The 21,394-nt window shown below is 46.5% G+C and overlaps 1 protein-coding gene across 2 annotated transcripts in view; it reads left to right on the top strand.

Moving 5' to 3' along the window:
* The first annotated feature begins 16,523 nt into the window (after positions 1 to 16,523).
* The window catches only part of LOC142560922 (uncharacterized), a 384,720-nt gene continuing 379,849 nt past the window's right edge, over positions 16,524 to 21,394 (top strand). For both annotated transcript variants that reach the window (XM_075673344.1, XM_075673343.1), the window contains exons 1-2: positions 16,524 to 16,660; positions 17,132 to 17,233. In XM_075673344.1, the coding sequence (XP_075529459.1) occupies positions 16,652 to 16,660; positions 17,132 to 17,233 (111 nt within the window). In that variant the 5' untranslated portion in view covers positions 16,524 to 16,651. The remainder of the gene's footprint in view (positions 16,661 to 17,131; positions 17,234 to 21,394) is intronic.

The raw sequence follows: 21,394 nt of genomic DNA, 5'->3' as shown, positions 1-21,394 counted from the left end.
CACTGACCATCAAGCACTGACTCAACTTCTGAGCATGGCCCAGCCAAGAGGCCGCATTGCTAGATGGGTAAACTATCTGCAACAATTTGATTTCGTAATTTCACACCGTCTTGGCCCACTCCTTACTGATAACACACTATCAAGATTACTTGTACACGAATCAAAGCAGGAATCCAGATGCAATCAATCATATTAAACTATGGCGAGGTACAGAACAGCTCCAGTTCATCAACGGAATGTATTACGTGCTACCAACTATGGTTCCAAGGATTCTTCGTCTGTACCACGAGACTCCTGGATCCGGTGGACATGATGGCTGCTGCGCACTTCTAAGAAATTGCTCCTGAGATTCACGTGGCCGGGCATGTAAAACGACATCAGCCATTACATCCGCACATGTCACTTCTGCCTGGTGAACAACGCTAAATTCAAGCAATCGACAGACGTTTTGACAAACCCCGAATATTCAAGTGTCCCGTCCGAAGTAATTCATTTGGACTTCGCGGAGCTCAAGAAGAAGCGGGAAGGAGTCAAGCGAACGCAAGCTTTCTTGCTCTCCATAGCTCAGTGCACAAGGACGATTGCGGCTAAAGCTGGCAAAGAAGACGCAAACTGAGCAATAAATCTTCTCAAGGCTGACTGTTTTAAAAGCACAAAGACGCTCGTCTGCGACAACGGGCCGGCTTTCCGGAGTACCAAATTATCAAAGTGGGCACAGGAGCACGGCATAATGATCAAGTATTCTTCTACATACCACCCTGCAACAAACGGCCAAGCGGAACATGCCATACGAGACGTGAAACAGTATCTGAAGATGTATTCCGACTTTGCCGGTGGCTGGAAGTGCTGTCTCGAGGCCGCTGTGAAACATCACAACAGATCGTACACCACTGGGTTAGGCTGCAGCCCTCATTTTTCCACTTTGGGTACAGCGTCCATACTTCCTGCAGATCGTGAGCTAGGCCTCCTAGAGAACCTTGAACTCGCTGAAGTAAGGAAAACTGTCAAAACATAGGAGGTCTACAAGCGCCGCATGAAGACAAACTTTGATAAAAGGCACAGTGGTGAGATACCGGACATACAGCCTGGAGACTATGTCCTTGTAAGGAAAGGAGCTGTACCTTCAAATTATAAATTTTACGGACCATTTCAAATGATTAAGACTGCAACCCAGCATGGAATATTATATTGAAGAACATCTGGTACACCGGAGCGTCGGGTCAAATTGAGTACGCCTCTATTGGAAACATATTCAATTATTACCCCAGGAGGTGTAATCAAAAGGAGTCCGGAAGAGCGAAGCGGTCTGCTGTGAATGCATGAAAGAAGATGAAGTGGACTAGGGGAGAAGCGAGGAAGGAGAAGTTTGAATAAAATGGCGGACGACACCCGTCTCACTGAGATTGTCTTTTCTACTGCCGTTCTAGTTAGGAAGGCTACAAATAACAAGAGCCTCCAGCTTCTCGATGCTTGTGTGTTTGGTAGCCCCAGGGCAGCCTTATACGCTGACATGATTATTGAGTTTGCTTTGGTCGTTTCGGCCTTATTTAGTTTTTAAAAGGGGACGCTATAGGTCACCCTGCCTATAACAAATGCTTGCACGAGTCTGACCGACTCTGCTTCTTTGAAGCCTATTCGTTGTATTGTGACCCTGTGGCACCACATTCGTAGTAGTTTCTTTTAACTTTTATAGCATGTGTGATAACTTGCCGGTGTCTTGTATCCACATGCCTAGTATTCGGGGTTTTGTACCTTCCAATTGGCTGTCCATACATTATTAAGCTTGTGCCCAGGTGCTCAGGCCTCACAAGAGTAGAGAAGTGGCCAACACGAACGCCGACTATCAACTGAAGGGAGCACTGAGGCGAAAAAAGAAAGAAGACACAGAACTCATCTGCACAAGCTCAGGAATGGTATCACCACCATCTTGTGTCCTGTCTGCTCGCCTCACCTCTTTTTTTTTTTTGCATAATGAATCCTTACCAACTAGCTCAACTTTTTGTCGTTCTAAGCTCAGTCCTCCTTGAGTATTTGGCTTTCACTCGTATATATTCCGATATTTTTCGGTGCGCATTTCATGCCCGCCTCTCGAGAAAAGAGTTCCACTTGCTCAATCGCCTTCTGCAGTATGTCCTCGTGATGTCGTCCACGTATATGACGAGCCTTAGGTATCGTTCCTCCCCGAGAGCTAGTGCCAATTTCTGCATTCCTATCGTTGCTGTTTTGTTCGATAAGAAAGATCTTATTTATTTGTATGTTCATTCTCCACATCCAGTTTTCTCAAGTTCCTGGAGAATAGGGAGATGAGAGATGGTATAGAAAGCTCTTTTTATGTCTGGTGCTAGGATTATACCATGCTCGCCTCCGTTTGATGGGTTGAGTGCTTTCTCTTTTAAGAGTAGGAAGACGTCTTGCTCTAGAATGTGTGGTCGAAAGCCGAACATCGTGCGTGGAACGGACAAACCGGCCGTTGTATTAATGACCGATTAGCGGAACATAATCGCGACTTAAAAAATGGTGCTGGTTCTCATCTGCCGCATCATTGTAAAGCCTGCGGAGAAGAAAGGAAGATTAAGTGTGTGGCAAGGCTGAAAGAAACAAAGGTTTTAAACAGAAGTAAGGACCAGACAGCCCGTGAACTGTTGGAGGCCTACTATATTGAAAGAAACTGTAGCGATTGTGTTAGCGCCCCATCTATCTCCATTTATAAGAATGAAACTGCTTTTTTAGATACACGGGCGTGAGATACGTGTGTACTTCACCTATCTTTATCCGCTTTTTGTAAAAACCTCGTGCGCATGTGTGGTTCTTGCTATACATCTTTGTTTGACCTCATATTCATTCGCATACGCGGTGAATAAACAGTTGGAAGTTGCGCCTGTCCCGTCTCGCTTGCTGTGTGTTGTGTTTTTTCGGCGCTATAACCCTCTTCTGGAAAAAGGCTCCCCAATCTTTAATATGCCTGCTAAGGCCCTTTTGGACTACCTTCTCGAAAAGTTTACCTATGCCGCCGTTACGGTAATACCGAGTGTCAGTTTTGATGCCCCAGTATGTCCGCGACGCAGCGCCCATATGTGATGTCTGTTCTGTGCTAATATAAGTCTTCTTGAGGTTTTCTATGATTTCCGCGTCTGTTCCCTCTAACTTATTCCTTATTTGTTAGAGGGTAGTGTTCACTACCACTTTGGTGTTTGTGGAGCCCACCATGCTTCTCAAGGTAGCCCTGGTTTTTTGGTGTGGAAGCGGCTATCCCACGTCTTTTTTGAATGCTGTGGAACGCCGCCTGTCCAATTCAGTCCGACCGGCTAATCCCCGACCAAGAAAGCCTGCTGCCATACCCTACGGTCCAGGGATAAGCGAAACCTTGTCAAGAGTTCTGCGCAGTTATGACTTGAATTAACACAGCAAGATGGGCGAGTTGGTGATTGAACACGTTCTTATGGGTGGGCAGCGCAACCCGCACGAAAGTCAAGAGGGTGTACACGATACGAGCGCAGACTAACAAGTGGTTTATTTTTCAAAGAAGGGAATAAAATGTACGGAAAATGTAAACACGTGTGAAGTGACGCTTACAAGGGTGAAAGGATGTTAGCCTATCTTGCCACCCAAAACTCAGTTTCTTTATCCTGCAGAGGGATAGAAGTCTGGCTGACGCATGCGCCTGAGTTTACATGCACGAAGTAGGATTCTACAATATCGCGGTTGATTTGATTCATATTTTTATACAATATTTCCGTTTGTTCAAACATACGTTTGTAAGGGTCACCCTTGTAAGCGTCACTTCACACGTGTTTACATTTTCCGTATATTTTATTCCCTTGTTTGAAACTTAATTATGGGGTTTTACGTGCCAAAACCACTTTCTGATTATGAGGAACGCCGTAGTGGAGGACTCCGGAAATTTCGACCACGTGGGTTCTTTAGCGTGCATCTAAATCTAAGTACACGGGTGTTTTCGCATTTCGCCCCCATCGAAACGCGGCCGCCGTGGCCGGGATTCGATCCCGCGACCTCGTGCTCAGCAGCCCAACACCATAGACTTTGAGCAACAACGCGGGACCCTTGTTTGAAAAATAAACCAGCAGTTGTTAGTCTGCGCTCGTATCCTGTACTTCCTCTTGTCTTTCGTCCGGGTTGCGTTGCCCGCCCATATAAGCAGTTATGACGTTGAGGTGGCGCACGTGCCCGTGTGTAAGCTGAGGCAAGCACTTTTTGGCGGTAAGGACAGGCTTCCGAGGGGTCGTTTCCCGGCGTAGTCTACAAAATTCCCTGCGCAGATTGCAACTACGCATACATCGGTGAATCGGGCAACTTCAGACAGAGACGGAGGCAGCATCAGAAAGATGTCGAAAAGAAAGGTACAGTTTCGAATGGCCTTGCCAAGCACACGGATGCCACGGGCCACAAGATTGACTGGGATCGCTCGAGAGTTATAGGCCAAGAAAGAAACCTGAAATCGCGGCTGTACCTGGAATCACTGGAGATACAAAAACACGTCACACGCTCAATCGAAATGAGGGAACCCTCCCCCAGTCATACACGCGCTGCTTACGTTACGTTATGAAGTATACATATGCTTCCGTGGAAGGCGTGGACGCCTTGAAAGCGTGGACGCCAGCTCTAAATACAGTACGCAGACATTGAGCATGTGTTAGCCAATCATGGCACCTGTTGGCTTGATTGCGCTCTCCAGGATCAGTATTCACCACGACTGTACCTTCAGCAGATTGGCTGAAATATAGAATTGTGGACTGCCAATCTTTTGATCGCATGTTTGAATCCTCGCAGCACAATGAGAACATTATTTGCAATATTCTAGCAAGAAATTTGGGAATTCCACTGACAACACCAATAGACATCAGGACAACCAGGGGAGTTAGTCCATAACAGATATTGCTGTAAAAAAGAAGACTGGCATAAGCACAAGAATTGAGATGGGCACACTACATGCTTTTGTTCTGGTAGTGGTCCACTACTTTGGTGCAACAGTTATTGATCTCGAATGAGTTCAACGAGAACGAATTTAGCCCAGAAAAAATATTACGCTTAACAGCTGTATCTAGTTGTATCATTTTGCCTATGCAGCTTTACATAACCCTGTCCACACTTGCCTGAAGCACATGAGTGGCATCCTGAAAAGAAAGATGAGCTTTTCATATTGCTTTGGAGAAAATTCATCTGTTTCGGCCTAACAGTACATATACATACTGCACATTTCGGTATACCTTATCACCAACTGTTAAATCACCTTCTTACCTCATCGGCGAATCATTCCTGCAACCAAGTGTGCTGGTCTGGGTTTTACCTGCATTTCCAACTGTGCAGTTGGTAAAAGTCTTTGGCTGTTTACTGTAGCTTCATATTTCAAACATTTGGTTGCATAAGAGGCTTTGGCAACAGTGGCAACCCTAATGCCTGGGCAGGCTTCATGAAAGGCCACCAGTACTTCCTCGTTGCCGACTATGCTCGACATTCTTCTTGGTTCGACTGTGACTAAGAACCCATACATGTTTCCTCCAAAGCGGCAGGCATTGGCGATGCTTTGATGCAGAAAGAGGCTATTGTCGCACGTGTCGACCTTAGGCCGGAAACCAATCTGGCACAGGTGGAAATAGTCTGGCATTTCCCACATGGTGGCGTAACCTCGCGAGGCATATTCCTTCAGTCAATTTGCACACTGTCAAGGTGAGTGAGACTGATCAAAGGTTGGCTATTGTGTCAGGTTTCTTGCCTGGTTTCGGTAGTGGCATCATGACCAAGTGTTTCCACTCTGTCGGGAATTCTAATATTCGAGATTTCATTGATTACAAGCAATAGTGCTTGCTTCCTCGTTTCGGCAAGATTTCTCAACATCTGCAAAAGGACTCCATCTTTGCCACGTGCGCTTTAAGTGTTGACATGTTCTAGAGAACAACAGGTTCTGCCATCAGAAAGAGACTTTCCATTCCTTCCTTGGCAAGTGGTCATTAAAGTGCGTACAACTCTGGTGATGGTCAGTCACTGAGATGTGGTCGGGGAAAGCATCTGCAGCTTGTTCCTCAAATTACTCAGGTGTGCACGGAAGATCGAGTAGCGTGTTTTCAATAGTATTACAGTATTCGGTTCATCCCGTTATAGCCGAGAATCTGTCACATCTTACCGAGACTTATACGTTCAAATGACAAGCAGGGGTCCATTAACTAGTCTCTGGCAAGTTGCTTAGTATGACATCTTGCCTGTTCAGTCTTGTGCAGAACATTCATCGGGTTTTGTTGCGTGCAGCCACAATTTAAGTATGCAGTATGCAGCTTGGCTTGCTCACCCCAAAGTTGCAGCAGGTGCTTGTCAGGGCTGGATGTTGCCCCAGTAAGCTCTAGTTCACATGTCGCTCTTTGCAGTTTGTAAAGGATGCGTGTTGCTAGCGATTCTCTAACACCTTCACATTCTGCAGACTCAAGTGCATCACAGAAATGGTCCTAGCCTGAAACCCTGATTTTGTGAATGTGGCACATTTTCACCCCTACATCAAGTGTTATACTGGATAATGGTCGTTGCCTCTTGGGGCAGAGTCGCACTGATGCTCTGGATGAAGGCCCCAGTTGCCCATGCTGGTTTTAATGGAGGGTGTGGCAGTCGGGATAGTTGGTGTCATTTGATAATTTGAGGTCTGTGGTGTCTGCTTTGTCAGGATGGCATCCTCTTGGCCTTGCGTCTTTGCATTCCCAATGTGGGTGCTGTGCATTGAGCTCACCTCGACTGAGTATTCTGTGCAGGGGAAAGCGAATTTGAAGACAAAGCCAAGTGAAGTCGCCTCGGCTGTGGCTCCTGGTTTTGGGACAGAGGTGGACCAATGCCAAAATGGCTTCCTTTCACTGCCTTAGCCTGCAGCACACCACCACATCTTTCTGATCAGACATATGTTTACTTAAGCTGTTCTTTCCTTCCCCTAATTCAATAATAGCCAATTTTAGGAGCTGCAAATCAAGCTGACTTCAGAAGACTACTGATTTTTAACTACTTCTAGTAGCTTATTGCGTGGTTAATTTTCTAGTTGGGCATGACATGCTTCGTGCTTAAAAAATGAACTGTTTAAAGATAGACAGGCAACTCTGAGTGATCACTGCTTTTGTCGCAAAATGCGACAAGGAGCTAGGCAGACGCTGTCACGACAGCGTAGTGTTCAGGTTGTATGACTATAGAAGAAACAAAATTGGAGTTGTGAAGTTCAAAGCCCTATTTTTACAGCCTCTGTTCATACTGCTGACATTAGAGAGCTTTAGAACAGTGGACGCAAGCAGCATGCGTAAACAAGAACTCTGTTTCGCTATTTCTGGGACCCATGTGGTTTCCATAACCAAGCGCCACACGCGTCGCTTGCATCCTCTTATCCAATACAATTATTTTCATTGTAAAGCAACCAATATCGCAGTAAGTCTGATCAACCTGCACCAATACGCTAGAAATTTTTAAGCACTTAAGTTGTGTCGGTTGAGTGTTTAAGGCCCTTCACCATACCCTTTGCCACTAGTCTTGTGCTTTCCAGTATTACTTGCTAATCAACTCTTTAGGTGTTTACATTGTTTTTCTGTGCTGTAAGATTAGTTTGACAGTCCTAAATAAAATTGTTAAAGTAAAGGTCTGGGCTGTTGTATTGGCCATGTCATTCTAAAACTGTTGGGTCTGACACTGTCAAAGCATTTGGTAACATTAATAAGCTTCACCTCACTACATATATGTATTGCCGTGGGACCACTCCGCATGTGAAAATAAAAATACCGGCAAATAGAGAGTTCAAGAGCACCTAACATTATAGTAAAGCGGGCGGGGCAGTATCTTCAGGGTAACGGGGACATCAAAACTTGAACTAGGGCTGCCATAGATCCCGTCACCGCAATACACGGTTTGCTTCATTGCATTACACAAGATTGTTGCGGTGAAGTTATTGCAGACGCACATATATACATTCATTCGTCCCAACTTTACACAGAACCTTGCGTCCCATTGCTAAAACTAAGAGCGCGAAAAACGGGCAGAGATGCAGCTGAACATAACGCCACAGTGTTAAGCTCCACCTCACCGTGTTTATCGCGCCCCTAGTGCGAATAATATTAAACATATACTCTGCATTTTAGTTCGTGGAATTCTGGAAGACCATGTTATGTAACTAAAGCTCCGTTAAGTTCACAGCATTACGCGATAATTGTCGTAAAGCCCACAATAAATGTAAATCACATGAAGTCACAGATGGCGCACTAGCGCTGAACACGATTGAAAACATGCGCTGCCCCATTTCAAAGACGCGTGAACAGTTGTGCGCAACGTACATCATATTACGTAACGTAAGCATCATATTACGTAACGTAAGTTGTGGCGAAGAACACGTACAATACCTCCGCCTACGACGCCCGTCAAGTAAATATGAGGGTGCATGTGCGATGTGATTACGTTGCTGCACAGTGCCGGTTCGCAAATTGCATTGCCGAGGAGCTACGCCACTTCAATATTTCGATCATCAGCGCCACTGAATTCTTCAGAAATACGGGTACACAGAATTCACCGAGATCAAAAGCTGACATGCCACACCACTACTACTGCACGACTTTTCGCCAACAAATACTGAACCCACTGCGGAGACATCACACGACTAGCGGTCGGAGTATAAAGAACCAACTTTGGCATCACGGCATCACTTGGCGCTTGAGTGAAACTGCAGTTGGAGCCATCATCGCGCCTTCTCAAAAGTCCCTAAACGATCCTGTCTCTAGGCACCTAGGATCAGGTCACGTGAGGGATTTTTGTAGACGCACCCTATTTTAGACGCACTCACAACACGCGCTAGGAAACCGCCAAGGCGGAGTCAAGGAGCAAAAGCTCCCAGATTTTCTCTCTTGCGCCCGCTCTTACTCACGCCTGCGCACAAACGACTGGCGATCCCGCCAAATTAACGTCTCGTGAGCCTTTCCGGCGCACCCTACTGAACTGCAGACCTGCACAGATCTCTCTGCTCCTGATCGCCCCTTTTGCCGCTAGGGAGAGAGCGTACGAGTGGAGTGGCTCGCGGGCGCTCCTGTGCACGAGGCTTCAGCGACTTCGTTCGTAGCTAAGTACTCTTTTATCTTTATTAGCTAGTGTTTTGAAGTGTCTACTTTTGCATGGAGTAGGGGCGCAAATTTTGAATTCTTGGTAGGAGTAGTAAACACGTGAGTAAACGTACCGGCTTTGTCTAGGTCTGGCGGCTCCCCCGTTAGGCCTAGGTGGTAGGAGGGACCTATTTGATAGGCTTATTTAATTCTTTCAGCTAACTCTTCGGATGCTTACATGGAGTAGGGAGTGATAATTCTTTAGTGTTGTATGGGATAGTGGTCGAGGCCGACTTTGCGTGAGGGATTTGGCGGACGTGCTCCTTGAGCCTAAGGACGTAGGCCTAGCGATGAAACCGAAGAAAGGGAAGGCCGCGGGGGACGCGGAGCAAGTGCTGTGCGACGAGTGCCTGCGCTGGTGCTCCCTCGACGAGACCAGTTTCCAGAGCTTAGCAGACGCGGAGGAGTCTAGCTTTACGTTCAGGCTGTGCGAAGGGGTCCGGAAAGAAGTCCAAAAACTGGAAGGAAATTGGACAGCCAAGTTCGAAGAGCTGAAAGCAGACCTGAGGGAGGAGCGGGAGAAGCGGGTAGCTTTGCAGGCGAAAGTCGCCGAGTTGGTCAAGGTGGAAGCGGTGCAGGCCGCGCAGTTAGTAAGGACCGTGGCCGAGCTTGACGAAGAGAAAGAAAGGAGCGCCGAACTGAAAAAGCGGCTCGACGCACTTGAGACGCGAGCAGCGGAGAATGTCGGGTCAGGACACCAAAGCGGTGGCAAAGACTCAGAAAGTAGGGTAGACCCTACAGGCGAAGTGGGAGGCAGGGAGCCAAAGCAAGCGGTCGACAGCTCGCCGCCGGTGAATCGGCGTAGCTATAGTGAAGCAGCGCAACACGCCCCGAGTGAGGCGACGCTGCAGCCACAGGAAGCTAGAAAGAGCGGCACCTACTTTGAGACCACGCGGAAAAAGCAGGAGCCCAGGGGACAATGCCCTTTGTCGAGTCATAATCACGCGGAAAAGGACACAGGGAAGCAGGGAGAGGTGGGAGAGAGTGAAAGGGTGATTATCGCTGGCGACTCAAACATGGCTTGGTGCTCAAAAGCAATTGTGGAGAGGGTGAAAGGCGACAAAAGAGTGGCGGTGGGCACATTTCCAGGGCGGACACTGAGTGCTGTCATGGAGCGCGCAAAAGAAAAGCTCACGGAAAATGCCCACGTACGCAACCTTGTCGTAGTAGCTGGTGGGCTAAATGACGTCCTAAACAGGAAAGGGCCAGGACTAGCCCAGCGCTTGGCGAAGGGGGTGGACGACTTGCGCGAGCTATCCCCTCAAGTGCAGATCGTGGTGTGCACGGTGCCGGAGGTGCCTGTGCGTGACAGTCACGTACAAAGAGCCGTAATGGCTGCCAATGAGGAAATATGGAAAATGAGCCGAGAGAAGGGCTTCGAGGTTGTCGAAGTAAACAGGGAAGTGAGAAGGTGTGGTGGTTTTAAACGAGATGGGATCCACTTCAATTACAGGCTAGCACAAGAAGTGGGCTGGCGACTTGGGGGTCGCGCGGTTGCTTTTTTAGGGGGCCCGCGGGCGCTCAGGAGGTCAGAGTAGGTAGTAATGAAGAAGGTCCCTTGGGGGAACATCAGCAGAGCATCGCCGTCGATAACAGAAAAAGGAGGAAAGCAAGAACAAGAGCTCGCCATGCAATAGGCTACATAAACATGCAGGGCGGCAGAAGAAAGGAAAAGTGGGCAGAGATTGAGGAGCAGTTACATAGAGAACAAATAGGGGTGTATGCGGTTACAGAAACGCACCTTAGAGACTCAGAAGAGCCGCCAGTTATTGAGAATTATGTATGGGAAGGGTGCAACAGAACTAAGTCGGAAAGAAAGGGAGGGGGAGTCGGAATGCTCATCCATGAGGGAGCCAAATGGAAAAGAGTAAATTCACAATGTCAAGAGCATTTTGGTTATCAGGTACAATGAGTGGGAAAGAAACTTGGCTGGGAGTTACGTATTTGTGGACCGGAAAAAATTGCACAGAGAAGAATAAAGAGTTAGTGGAACGCATAAGCGCTGATGTTAAGGGTTTCGGGAATGGTGCTGAGATGGTCCTATTAGGTGACATGAATGCCCACATACAGGATTTAGATGGCTATACCGACAATAACGGGAAGTCAATGCTAGACCTTTGCGAGCAACATAACCTCGTGATCGTGAATACAGGGCCTAAGTGTGAAGGACAGATCACGTGGGAAGTGGGAAACCGGCAATCGGCCATTGATTACTGTCTGATGACAGAAGGAATTCATGATAAGTTGAGAGAAATGGTCATCGATGAGGAAGGGTTTAGCAGCATAGGGAGTGACCATGAACGCATCATTTTGAAAATGGGATATGTAGTTGGGAAAGAGAGCAAGGAAAGCACAATGGCCAGTCCAAATTTGAACGCTGAACAAATAGCAAATATAGTCACTAGAGTTGAAGAAGAACTTGGCAAGTGGCCAAGTAAGGAGTGGGAATATGGTGAGCTTCTAAGTGTAATAACGACAGAAATACGTAAAGAGAAACAACATGTTCGTTGGAAAGGAAAAAAGAAACCGAAAAGCTGGTGGAACAAGGAGATACGAGAAGCGATCGCCGAACGACAGAAAGCATCTCGAGAGCACAGGCAGGCAAAGAAGGCGCAGTTGCCACAGGATGAAGTAACCAGTAAATGGGAAATATACCGGGAGAAAAAGTCTATGGTTCAAATACTGGTGCAAGCAAAATTAAAAGGTGAAAGTGAACGTTGGTTGTCAGAAATACGTGAGAAAAAGAAGGCCGCACCTAGAATATTTTGGAATCACATAAAATTATTAGGCAGGAAGTCAGCAACAATACAACAACATATCCTAGACGAAGATGAAAACAGACTGGAAGGAGAAGCGGCAATAAATTACATCCGAAACGCAACAGCCGAATCCTTCCAAGGCAATGACGAGGTTGTACTTGAGGAAAAAAATAGCATGAAAGAGACCCAAGTGGAAAAGGAGCTGGTGCTGACAAATTTAAACTGGAAGAAAGCGGAAGAGAAAATTCCTAAGCGCACAGCCACAGGGCTAGACGAGGTTCCCGTTAGGCTGATAAATGAACTGGGACCAAAAAGTAAGCAAGCCCTGGTGAAAGCAGTGGAAAAATTTTTAAGAGATAGACGAATACCAGACAGTTGGCGACAAAGTAGAATGAATTTAATTTATAAAGGTAAGGGGGAGCAAGACAGAATTCACTCGTATAGACCGTTGACCATTACATTGGTAATATACAGGCTAGCAATGCAGGCAATCAAATTAAAGCTTCAAGCATGGGCAGAGAATAATGGCATTTTGGGAGAGCTTCAGAATGGCTTTACAATAGGTAGGCGTTTGGATGATAACTTGTTTGTTCTTACTCAGTGTATCGAAATATCAAAAGCAGAAAGCAGACCGTTGTATGTGGCCTTTTTGGACATTACAGGAGCATACGACAACGTAGACCGCAACAGTTTGTGGGATATTCTGGAAGGGGAAGGCTTAGGCGACGATTGTCCACAGCTTTTGAGAGAGTTTTACATAGAAAATACTGCATGCGTTGATTGGGAAGGGATGAGGAGCGAGGAGAAAGTTGATATCAACAAGGGACTGAGGCAGGGGTGCCCTTTATCACGAGTGCTGTTTATTATGTGCGCGGTGAGGATGGGCAGGGCGCTAGAAGGAATTATTATCGAGTTTAATATCTCACTCAAAGATGGAGGTGCAGTAGTAGAGCAGCAACTTTGTAGTTTTATGCAGGCGACATTGTGTTGCTAGCTAACAAGCAAAGTGATTTGCAACGTCTGGCTAATATCTGTGGACAGGAAGGCAATAAATTTAAGTATGAACTTTAGTGTTAGAAAATCAGGTGTTCAATTCAATGAAACCAGTGAAAAGACAGCGGCAACGTAGACCGCAGCATTTTGTGGGATATTCTGGAAGGGGAAGGCCGGCTTAGGTAACGATTGTCTACAGCTTTTGAGAGAGATTTACCTAGAAAATACCGTTTGCGTTGAATGGGAACGGATGAGAAGCGCGGAGAAAGTTCAAATCCACAAGGGACTGAGGCAGGGGTGCCCTTTATCCCCGCTGCTGTTTATGATGTACATGGTGAGGATGGAGAGGGAGCTAGAAGGAAGTAATATCGGGTTTAATCTCTCATACAAACAGGCAGGTACAGTAATAGAGCAGCAACTCCCAGGTTTATTTTATGCGGACGACATTGTGTTGCTCGCTAACAAGCAAAGTGATTTGCAACATCTGGCTAATATCTGTGGACAGGAAGGCAACAATTTAGGTTTGAAATTTAGTGTTAGAAATTCAGGTGTTATGGTATTCAATGAAAACAGTGAACAGACATTGGAGATACAGGGCCAAGAAAGACCTCGGGTAACAGAATATAAATACCTTGGTATATGGATAAGCGAAGGCAATGGATATATGGAAGCACAGGAAAAAATCATACCAGTCAAGGGGAAGAGAAATGCAGCCATAATGAAGCACAGAGCGCTATGGGGATACAATAGGTACGAGGTCCTACGAGGTATGTGGAAAGGGGTAATGGTTCCAGGACTTACTTTTGGAAATGCGGTTGTTTGCTTTAAATCAGGGGTACAATCAGGGCTCGACGGGAACCAAAGGTCAGTGGGTCGCCTCGCATTGGGCGCTCACGGGAAGACTACAAATGAAGCTGTGCAGGGGGATATGGGCTGGACTAGTTTTGAAGTGAGGGAAGCTCGCAGTAAAATTGAGTATGAAGAACGGCTGAGGAATATGGAAGAAAGTAAATGGGCTGGGAGAGTGTTCAGGTATCTGTACAGGCAAAACATTGATTCACAGTGGAGGAAAAGAACTAGGAAGCTTACCAGCAAGTATGCGGCCTGTGGGGTGGTCAACACAGCAACAAAGGAGGTCAAGCGGAAAGTTAGAGAGGCTGAATTAATCTCATGGGTGGCGGCAATGGAAAAGGAACCTGCCATGAGTAACTACTTAAGAGGAAAAAACGAAATCAGGAAAGAAACCATTTATGATAACTCAAAGGGAAGCTCATTACTTTTCGAAGCGAGATCGGGATGCCTTAGAACACGCACCTATAAAGCGAGATATAAGAAGGAAGAAGAAGCATGTGCTTGCTGCGGTAAAGCTAGGGAAACGACGGAGCATATTTTATTAGAATGTGAGGACGTCTACCCAGCGGTCGATTTAGGCACCACTGGCCTCGTTGAAGTTCAGCGGGAGCAGTGGTAAAGCTAACAGGTCCGCAATAGACATCAGTTAGAGGCGATTGGAGGATTGGTGGAAGAAAAGTAGGGAAACGACAAAAGACGGAGACATACAAAAACACAGTTCGCAATAGGGGATCAGAAAATTTGGACGTGTTAGTTCATAGTGTTTTTTTTTTCTTTCCTTTTTTCATTGTTTAACCTAGGTAGGATATCAGGCAGCATAGTAGCAAGAGCTTGGTGGCGCAAGCCACCGCCCCGTTCCAAAGGGGACGCTCATAGCACCCATCCATTCATCCATCCATCCATCCATGGCGCTAGTTATAACCTGTTCGCTGTCGTCTGCTTCTGCGATGTGCTCAGCGCTTGTGCTGCCATTTTGGCAGGCACAAAGCACTTGTATTGGTGCTAAATGAATAAATTCACAAATATAAAGAAGAACAAAAATTTTCCAATGCTTTGCGTTTGAATAGTGAAATTAGAGGAGGAAGAGCGGTGCAAGTAAGGTAAACAACGAGCATAGGTGGCAGCCGCAATGCTAATTAAATGGCATAAATTTCCGTTTCCCAGCCTCCGTAAGAGACTGGAAAAATCGTTTTAGGAGATTCATATGATAATCTAGCTTTTTTGAGATAATTAGATATCCTAATGTCGTAAATGACATTAGGATTTTACTCCTGTGTGTTGTAGTGAAAGGGAGATGATCTGGTAAAAGTATTCATAAATGTGCCCGATATGTGCAATATCGTGCACATATGCGCAATTGAGCAATTGCACATATTGCACGTATTGCACAATTGCCCAATTGCACATATGTGCAATTGAGTCTGCTTGAAGGAGAGGTGAGCAGCTTGTTTTTAATGATGTACTGGATGTCTCGCTCAGTAGAAAGCTTGCAAAAGCGATCCCAGTGCTTTAAAATGTGCTGCACTACATGCATTCTGTCACGGAACTCTTTTCAAAGTGCAAAGCTAGCATTTATGCGTGCTACGGCGGCAGCCTAACGGTGGTGCGAAAGATACGTGTGCAGTGAAGCTGTATGCGTAATTCTCTTTTTGAACTCGCGACGCATTAACCGGACAACCTTTAAGAATTAAAATGAGTGGTAATCGTTCTGTCGTCGAACGTTAAGGTGGTTTCCAGTTTCTGAAGAGCGCAGAAGCGAACTTTACCATGTATACAATGAAACTGTTGTGTATTTCACTTCTTCTTCACTTTATTACCTTAAAGACCCCGGTTAGGGGGTATTACATAAGGGGTGGGTTTACAAATAAAGGTTACAGAGAGTGATCTTCATGACAAACAAGTGTAGTTAAGTTGTCCGCAAAAGTTGATGAACACGTGATGGCTGCAATGTCACAGGGAAGGCCATTCCAGTCCATGCACTGCTGTGCGAAGAAAAAATGAGGCTGCAAAAGTAGTGGTGCGAGCACGTGCGCGTGCGATTGAGTAAGTATGGGACGTACGGGGAGATATGCGCGCCGGTGGAATGATATACAGTGCTTGATTGAGGGAACTGTGAAATAATTTGTAAACAAACAAAGACTGGCGATGCGGCGACGCACAGAAAGATTAGCAAGATCAGTTCTAGGTTTTAGGGATGATATGCTTATGTCGCATGAATATGAAGAATGGATTAACCTAGTGGCACGATTTTGTACAGATTCTAGTTCGTTTCTTAAGTACACCTGGTGCGAGTATACCTGCATATATTCTAGTTTCGATCTGATAAGTGATTTGTACGCGAGAAGTTTTATGTCTGATGGTGCGTGACGCAAATGACGCTTTAAAAACCGAGGGATCTGTTCGCGGATGATATGATATTGCTGATGTGTGCGTTCCATGAATGGTCAGAGGATAAGGTGACGTCTAGGTATTTGTATGATTGAACTTGTTCGACAGTGGATTGAGAGATTAGGTATGAGAATGATAAGGGATTAAGCTTGCGATGAAAGGAAACGAGCTTGCATTCTACAAACAATGCGTCTTATGTTATGAGCAAAAATCATCAAATAGACGAGCAGTTCGTCACAAGACAATAGCCGCCGTACTAATTACAACGCCGCACCAGTAAACCGCGTAGAGTAGCAGACGAACAGGTTATAAAAGCGACACCAACGGCCAAATGGTTGAATGAGAGTGGACGCAATAAAAGCCGGGTGTCTCACCAATGCCTTCCGTATGCTTTCCTCACTTTCTCTCAGCTCGCGCGTGCGCAGTGAACAAGAAAACCTCGGGGGCGACGCGCAAGTGCGGTGCCGCTTGGACACATGCGAGCGGGGTGTTTGGCAGTCGCCACAGCCAGCTGAGGCCGACTAGTCCGCTGGCCTGATCATGAACTCTGTAAGTTTCGCCTTGTTTTTTGCCACCAGAGATGGTCCTATTGTAGGCTACGTCCGCATGAATATTGATTGTGTCTGTTAATAGCTTCACTTGGCAGATGGGGGCGTAGTTATTTCGTAGCACAAGTGGCACAAGCCTCCTGAAGCACCCGAAAATTCGCTGGGGTTGTTCGAGTTTAAATTTAGTTCATTTTCTTGTCGATGCCTATCTTGAACACTTGCAATGGGCATCATAAAAGTAACATGGTTGGGCGGATCGAAATACGTGTTCGCGTTATCTTTTGAAAACTTGCGAAGTAGAATGAGTGTTCCACAGTTGAGCAGTTCCCTGTTTGCAAACTCGTGTTCCGTTCGGGTCTGGTGCCCGCAGTACGGGCAATAAGGTAATTCCCGCGTTGATAGCAAGTTTGCACAAAATGCGTCGACCTGAGACACGCTTGTTTTAGACTCGTTTGGGTTTCCCTTTGCACAGGTACACGACGAGGTACTTGCTACAAAGCAGTGGGAGCAACCGCTGACGACTGCCGACATGCGAGCCCGAGCTGCCGAGTGGTCGCTGGCCGATGACTCCAGGGTAACATCCAGCTGACAATGCCATTACTGCGCACATTAAATAGGATGAGGAAATTACTGAACAGAAACGAATGAGCCGTAGGGGCCACAGGTTTTCAACACTTTCCACTACAATAATACAATGCAGGAAGATAATGTCTGCATAATTGCCTTCATGTCGCCATTATGTGCACGATAAACTTGAAACGAGGTACATTCATTTTGAAAGGTTCACTGTAATAGGTAATTGTGACGAACTGTAAGAGCCGACCTTTATTGAGCCTGAGAGATGCGGCGAAGGACCCTTGGCACAGTCCACTGTGATGATGCGACTACCCAAACGATGAATGGCACGGACATGATGACAATACACTGATGATGAAGAAGTGCACAATAAATGCCCACACTAATTTCCTCCACGGGTGAGTGGCCATCCTGGCCGCAGCCTAAAGGTACGGAGAATGCCGCGTGAAGGGCTTCATACGGGAAATGTGGACCACTTCGGTAGAGTGGCAGCAGCGGTCAGTTGAGAGAACAACAGGGGTCACACGATAATTAATGGGAGAAGTAATTTCCAGGACCGTGTATGGGCCAATAAAGCTGGAGTGAAACTTCTCACACAACCCAGGAGTGTGAATTGGTGTCCGTAGCAGCACTTCATAACCAGGCTGGTAGAAAACTACGCAATGAGGTGCATCATAATGGTCCTTACAGTCCTGTTGTCTAGCTTCGGTGTTGAAGCGGGCATGCTGGCGACAATGGTCAAGTCGGGAAACATATTCTTCCCAGGTAGATGGAGATGAACTGACAGGGGCAGAGAAGAAAGAAACATTGAGAAAGGAACTGGGCTAACGGCCATAAGCAAGGTAGAATGACAAGTAACCGGTTGTGCGTTGAACGCAAGTGTTATACGCGAAGGTGACGAATGGCAAAATTGTGTCCCAATGTCTGTGGTCTGGTTGAATATAAGCGGTTATCATGTCAGAGAGCGTACAATGAAACCACTCAGTCAGGCCGTTGGTCTGAGGATGGTAACCTGAAGTGGTCTTGTTAGTTGTGCCAGAGGCTCTGAGAACTTTGCCTACTAGTTCTGAAAGAAATGTCTTTCCGCAGTCGCTCAGAAGGACACAAGGGGCGCCGGGACGCAGGATTATGGCTTGAAGAATGAAGGTAGCAACTTCGGAAGCAAATGCAGAACTGACCTGACATAAGCTGTTTCGGCATAGCGCGTAAGGTGGTCGACGGCTGTAACTATCCATCGACTACCGGCTGGAGTCATGGGAAGTGGCCCATAGAAATCAATGCCAACAACCTCGAACAGTTCCGCAGGACACGAGACCGGTAGTAGCTGCCCGGCAGGAGCTAATGTTGGCCGCTTTCGACGCTGACAAATGGCGCAGGAAGAGACGTATCTCCCAGTAGAAGCGACTTCTTATACCATCGTAAGTTTTCTGGATGCCAAGGTTGCCAGCAGTCTAATCGTCATGAGAGGCCTGAAGGACATGAGCACGAAGGCAGTGAGGCAGTACGGGCATCCAGCGTTGTCCGTCAGGATGATAGATATGGCGGTACAGCACAAAGTTTTGTAGCTTCAATTCTCAGCTGTCGACGGAGCCTGGCGTTCAGCAAGGGTGAAGCTCCCTGAAGGCGGTTTATAATATATCGACAGTACGAATCGGTGAGTTGAGACGAAAATGATTCATGTTCGTCCGAAGTGAGATGGTCAAGAGGTGCGAAGAACGAAACTACCGTAGAAGAGACGTCAGGAATTGCGACCCTGGAGGTGGTTGCGGAGTCATTGATCAGTGCGGCTGGAGGAAGCGGGCAGCGAGAAAGAGCGTGTGCATCTTGGGGCTTTTTACCAGACTTGTAGATGATCTCAAAGTCATATTCTTGCACATGAAGAATCCAGCGACCAAGATGTTCTGACAAGTTCTTGAGTGTGGAGAGCCAACATAAGGTGTGATGGTCCGTAACGATGGTAAAATTGCGGCCGTGGAGATAAGGGCGAAATTTCTGGACGGACCAAACGAGTTCTTCTCGGCAGGTGTGAGTACGCGGCTTGCATATGCAACGACTCTCTCACGCAAAGAGGGGTCTTGCTGGAGGAGAAGAGCACCAATTCCATGGCCACTAGCATCTGTGTGCAAGATTGTGGGTGCACTCTCATCAAAATGACACAGAACAGGTTCAAATGTGAGGGCGCCCTTCAGCTGCTCAAAGGCAGATTCACATTCCGGTGGCCACATGAAAGGAGCAGCAGAACAATGTAGGTTGTGTAAAGGAGCAGCTATAGAGGCAAAGCCGCATATAAATCGGCGAAAATAGGAAGAGATGCCAAAAAAACTGCGTAGTTCTTTGGTCCTTTCTGGTCGAGGAAAGCAAAGCACCACCTAAATTCTATCAGGATCAGGTCGAATACCATCCTTGATCACAATGTGACCTAACACTTTGATTGTCTTGCTTGCAAGACCCGCCGTGGTTGCTCAGTGGCTATGGTGTTGGGCTGCTGAGCACAAGGTCGCGGGATCAAATCGCCGGCCACGGCGGCCGCATTTCTATGGGGCGAAATGCGCAAACACCCGTGTACTTAGATTTAGGTGTACGTTAAAGAACCCCAGGTGGTCAAAATTTCCGGAGTCCTCCACTACGGTGTGCCTCATAATCAGAAAGTGGTTTGGGCACGTAAAACCCCATAATTTTTTTTTTTTTGCTTGCAAAACGGCACTTTTTGGTGTTGAGCTGGAGACCAGCGTCAGCGAGGCATGTGAGAACCTCATCCACACGTTGCAGGTGTTGGGCAAATGTCGATGAGAAAATAACGATATTTTCCAGATAGCACAAGCATGTTTTCCACTTCAGGCTGCGCAGACCAGTGTCAATCATGGGCTCAAAAGTTGCGGGAGCATTGCAGAGGCCAAAGGGCATGACGTTGACCCCGCAGCTCCACCACTTGTGACGTCACAGTAAGGGCCGACCTTTATTGAGCCTGAAAGACACGGCGAAGGACCATCAGCACAGTCCGCTATGGTGATGCGACTACCCGCATGATGGAGGAGGGCACACACATGGTGATGTCAAATACAAATGAAGTGCACAATAAATGTCCACATAATAAAGGATTTGCGGCCTGTAGACAGTGCAGTCATGAACATGCGAAACAAATATTTATCTGCATGCAGCAGGCACAACCTTGTGTAAAAGATGGCTGCAGTTTTTGAGGAATCCTCTGTTTTGCTGCTATGACACCATAGACGCCAACCATGACAATGACTTACTCTCAAGCTAAATCTTCCGGTTGCTGATGCATCCTGCCCCGCGATCCGGTTACCACTTGCTGTTGTTATAGGGGTCTCAAGCTTTATTCCATGCCAATGCACGAAGAAACCTATGATGCTTGTTAAAGATGCAAGAAATTTTCCTAGGACCCAACAAGCTCTGGTATCAGCCTTTTACTGAACACAAATTGAACCTATACAAACCTTAAGAGCTGCGTCAGGTTTTACACATAATATTAATGGCTGCTGACATGAACTGTTATGAGCATGTCACACACATAGAACATATTCTTTGTTAGGCATTACTGCTGATGGATGATTGCACATATTTTACATTTTTTTGTCCTTCACACTGAATCTGCTATGCATTCTGAAGCAATGCACCAACTTACTTGCTTTTCTTTGTTAGAGAGGCACTGAAACATGTTTTTAAACATGGTAGGAAAACATTCCCAATTAATGCTGCTGGGAACTTAGGAGCCAAACATCAAGCTGCTGCATGCAGCAAGGAACCTGCGTACTCTCATGCAGTTTTCGATACCATTGCTCTTTTACCACTTTAGGAAAGGTTGTCGATGATGCTCCATGAAGCACAATGGCCCATAAATCCCAGCCAGTGGGCACACACACATGGGCACTCTGCCAAGTAAATGGGGAAACGGCAGTTAAAGCCTGCCTTTTCACTGCTTCTTTGTTGCCTTCAGGTGCTTTGTCATCTTTGAAGGTTTACAGTAAGCGGAAAGGAAAGATCGGAACATTAGTGCCACCGCAGCTTGGAGGAAGCTGAGAAATCTTGTTAAGAATAAAGTCCTTGAAAGGCATTTAAGGAATTCATCAAGAACATGCCAGCGTTTTGCTCAGTTTCGAGAAAATATGTTTAGTGCCCCTTCCTTTTTCTACTGCGA

This window comes from Dermacentor variabilis, chromosome 10 (assembly GCF_050947875.1).
Source record: "Dermacentor variabilis isolate Ectoservices chromosome 10, ASM5094787v1, whole genome shotgun sequence".
Taxonomy (NCBI): Eukaryota; Metazoa; Arthropoda; class Arachnida; order Ixodida; family Ixodidae; genus Dermacentor; species Dermacentor variabilis.
This window is presented reverse-complemented; position numbering and strand designations above follow the sequence as displayed.